At 51.8% G+C, this 3223-nt stretch overlaps 1 protein-coding gene across 7 annotated transcripts in view; it reads right to left on the bottom strand.

Moving 5' to 3' along the window:
* Window positions 1-558: 558 nt before the first annotated feature.
* Window positions 559-3223, bottom strand: part of EXOSC5 (exosome component 5) — a 9965-nt gene continuing 7300 nt past the window's right edge. For 4 of the 7 annotated variants that reach the window (XM_032248666.1, XM_032248669.1, XM_032248670.1 and 1 more), the window contains 2 exons: window positions 2361-2450; window positions 559-917 (listed from right to left, as the gene is read on the bottom strand). In XM_032248666.1, coding sequence (XP_032104557.1) covers window positions 825-917; window positions 2361-2450 — 183 coding nt within the window. In that variant the 3' untranslated portion in view covers window positions 559-824. Of the gene's footprint in view, window positions 956-1029; window positions 1313-2360; window positions 2451-3223 lie in introns of those variants that run through there. The other 3 variants (XR_004260080.1, XM_032248667.1, XM_032248668.1) reach the window with 3 other exon arrangements.

The raw sequence follows: 3223 nt of genomic DNA, 5'->3' as shown, positions 1-3223 counted from the left end.
AGAGTCTATTCATGTGCGTGTTGGGGAGGATGGAAGGGGTTGGGGTGCTTGAGACCAAGAGGGGACCGACCAGTCAGGGTGACAAGCTGTCGTGGGCATCCCAGGGTACTTGCTCCCTGAGACCTGAGCTGGAGAAGGGGGAAGAGGGTTTTGTTATTGTAGTTGTTTTTGGGACGGAGTCTCACTCTTGTCACACAGGCTGGAGTGCAGTGGCACGATCTTGGCTCACTGTAACCTCCACCTTCCGGGTTCAAACCATTCTCCTGCCTCAGCCTCCAGAGTAGCTGGGATTACAGGCGCCTGCCACCACGCTCAGCTAATTTTTGTATTTTTAGTAGGCAGAGTTTCACTATGTTGGCCAGGCTGGTCTTGAACTCCTGACCTTATGATCTGCCGGCCTCATACTCCCAAAGTGGTGGGATTACAGGTGTGAACCGCCATGCCCGGCTGGTTTTATTTTTTTCATAGATTTAGTACCGTCTGACAAATACCAGCTTACCTCCCTGCTCCTCTGGGATCTCACTAGCAGGGCCTGCAGACAATGGATGCTCCACAGACGTGTTAAAATGATTTAATTTATTGACTCATCCATTCCATAAATGTGAACTCCTTTGAATGTTATCCTTGTTGGGCAGGGATCTGTGGCTACAGGCCTGGGGACTGTCAGGGGCCAAAGCCTCCCTGCAGGAGCCCCTGTGGTGACATGGCTGCAGGCTCACATGAGCCCATAGGACCAAGAGGCAAGGCTGGGCCGCTGGTTTGCTTCGGGCTGTAGCGGGTGGGTGGGTGGAGGCGGTGGGAGCGGCCCCCTGCCCCAGCTTGTCTCAGCTCTTGGAGTAACGCCTCTGCAGCGATTCCCGGTAGAAGCGGAAGACGTGTTGCGAAGCCGCCTGGGTCACAGCCAGGCACTGCTGGAGCTGCGGGGGAGAGACTGGTTGGTGCTGGGGGCTGAGCCCTGCATGCACACACGACGCGACAGGGCTGATGCAAGAGGTTCCGCTGACCCCACCTGCCTCCCTTCGCCCCCAAACCCACCACCTCCCCCTTCACCTCCCATCACTCCCCCGCTGCCAAATGAGGCAGGTGGTGAGGGATTATCTCCCACTTCATGAGCCGTTTCTTAGAGATCAGGAGAAATAAAGAGAGGGTGAGGGCTTCAGGGATAAGATTCTGACAGCAACAGGACTCAGACCAATCAGGCATCCTCATACCTTGGAAGAGGCCCCAGCTTTGCAGAGCTAGGGAACTGGAGAAAGCACATAATTGGAGTGGTCTTGGGATTTTAGTCATGGGCCCCTTGACCCCGAATAATCTAAGAGCCACGGAATCAAGAGACTCCCAATCTTTCCTGCCATGTATTCCTAGACTCATGAGGTCTAGGTTGGACATGCTTTTGCAGTTTCCAAGCTTCTGTCCCTTAGCCTGAGACCCGGAATTTTGGTGGCTTACCACTCTGAGCTAGGAGCTGGGGGATCATCACATGCCCTCATCTTCTAACTTTATTTTTTTATTTTTATTTTTTTTGGGGATGGAGTCTCACACTGTTGCTCAGGCTGGAGTGCAGTGGCGCGATCTTGGCTCACTGCAACCTCTGCCTCCTGGGTTCAAGTGATTCTCCTGCCTCGGCCTCCCGAGTAGCTGGAATTATAGCTGCATGCCACCACACCCAGCTAATTTTTTGTATTTTTAGTAGAGACAGGGTTTCGCTGTTAGCCAGGATGGTCTGGATCTCCTGACCTCATGATCCACCCACCTCGGCCTCCCAAAGTGCTGGGATTACAGGCGTGAACCACTGCGCCCAGCCCTATTTATTTATTGTTATTATTTTTGAGATGGAGTCTTGCTCTGTCTCCAGGCCAGAATGTAGTGCTGCAATCTCAGCTCATTGCAACCTCCACCTTCTGGGTTCAAGCGATTCTCCTGCCTCAGCCTCCTGAGTAACTGGGACTACAGGCGTGTGCCATCACACCCGGCTAAAGTTTCTTTTTAAAACTTTTAGAGAGACAGGGTTTCACCATGTTGGCCAGGATGGTCTCCATCTCTTGACCTCGTGATCCACCTGCCTTGGCCTCCTAAAGTGCTTAGATCACAGGTGTGTACCACCAGGCTCATGCCTGGCCATCTTCTGACTTTAAACTGAGCTCAACCTCTTTTTGCCTGTCCCATAAATTGGGCTTCCCTTAAACATTTCCACAAAGGTTTCTGGGACCACAAAATTTGAAAACTCTCTTTTTTTACAAGCAGAAATGCAAGAGGCTCTCCTGAAGACTCTCAGAATCTAGGGCAGAGTTGGGACAAGACTGCATGTCAGTGGGAGGGAAGGCCAGATCTGGCTTTTGCCCTCATCCCCATGCTGGTACCTCAGCGTCCGAGAAGAGCCCCTTGGTGCTGGACATGAGCAGCTTCCGTTCCACGTTGTCCAGGGCGAAGGTCAGGACTGCCCGGGCCTCCTAGGGACAAGGGGAAGAAGAAGGTAGTGGGGTACCTAGGACCCTCCCTTCAGATAAAGTCTCAGCCAGTCCTTTGGCCAGGCACAGTGGCTCATGACCATAATCTTGGCACTTTGGGAGGCCAAGGCGGGCAGATCACAAACTCAAGAGATAGTCACCCTTCTATGGGTTAGGAAGGGTAGAGCATCCTGTCTGTACTAAAAATACAAAAATTAGCTAGGCATGGTGGCGCATGCCTGTAATCCCAGCTACTCGGGAGGCTGAGGCAGGAGAATCGCCTGAACCAGGGAGGTGGAGGTTGCAGTGAGCCGAGATCGCGCCACTGCACTCCAGCCTGGGTAACAGAGCGAGACTCCATCTCAACTGCCAAAAAATACAACAGCTCCCTCCATCTGAAACCCTCCAAGTGGTTTCTGCCTTCTTGATTGGAGGAAACCATTAGAGCACTGGGAAGACAACTCAGAATACCTGCGCTCAGGACACTGAACCTGAGCTGATGTTTGCTTTTGAGCCTCTTAAGATGGAAACTGGGAGTTTACGGGGTCAGTCCCAGCCTTAGGAAAGATGCTGGCCACAGAGAATGAAGCTGAGAAAGGCAGGGATGAGAAGTGAAGCCAGGACATCCTGATGATGTCTGAAGTCCTGGTTTTATTTCATTATTTTTTTGAGATGGAGTTTCACTCTTACCTAGGCTGCAGTGAAGTGGCGCAATGTCAGCTCACTGCAACCTCTGCCCTCTGGGTTTTTTTTTTTTTTTTTTTTTTTTTTTTTTT

The sequence above is a fragment of the Sapajus apella genome, unplaced genomic scaffold (assembly GCF_009761245.1).
Source record: "Sapajus apella isolate SASKATOON/1434 unplaced genomic scaffold, GSC_monkey_1.0 scaffold68, whole genome shotgun sequence".
Classification (NCBI taxonomy): Eukaryota; Metazoa; Chordata; class Mammalia; order Primates; family Cebidae; genus Sapajus; species Sapajus apella.
This window is presented reverse-complemented; position numbering and strand designations above follow the sequence as displayed.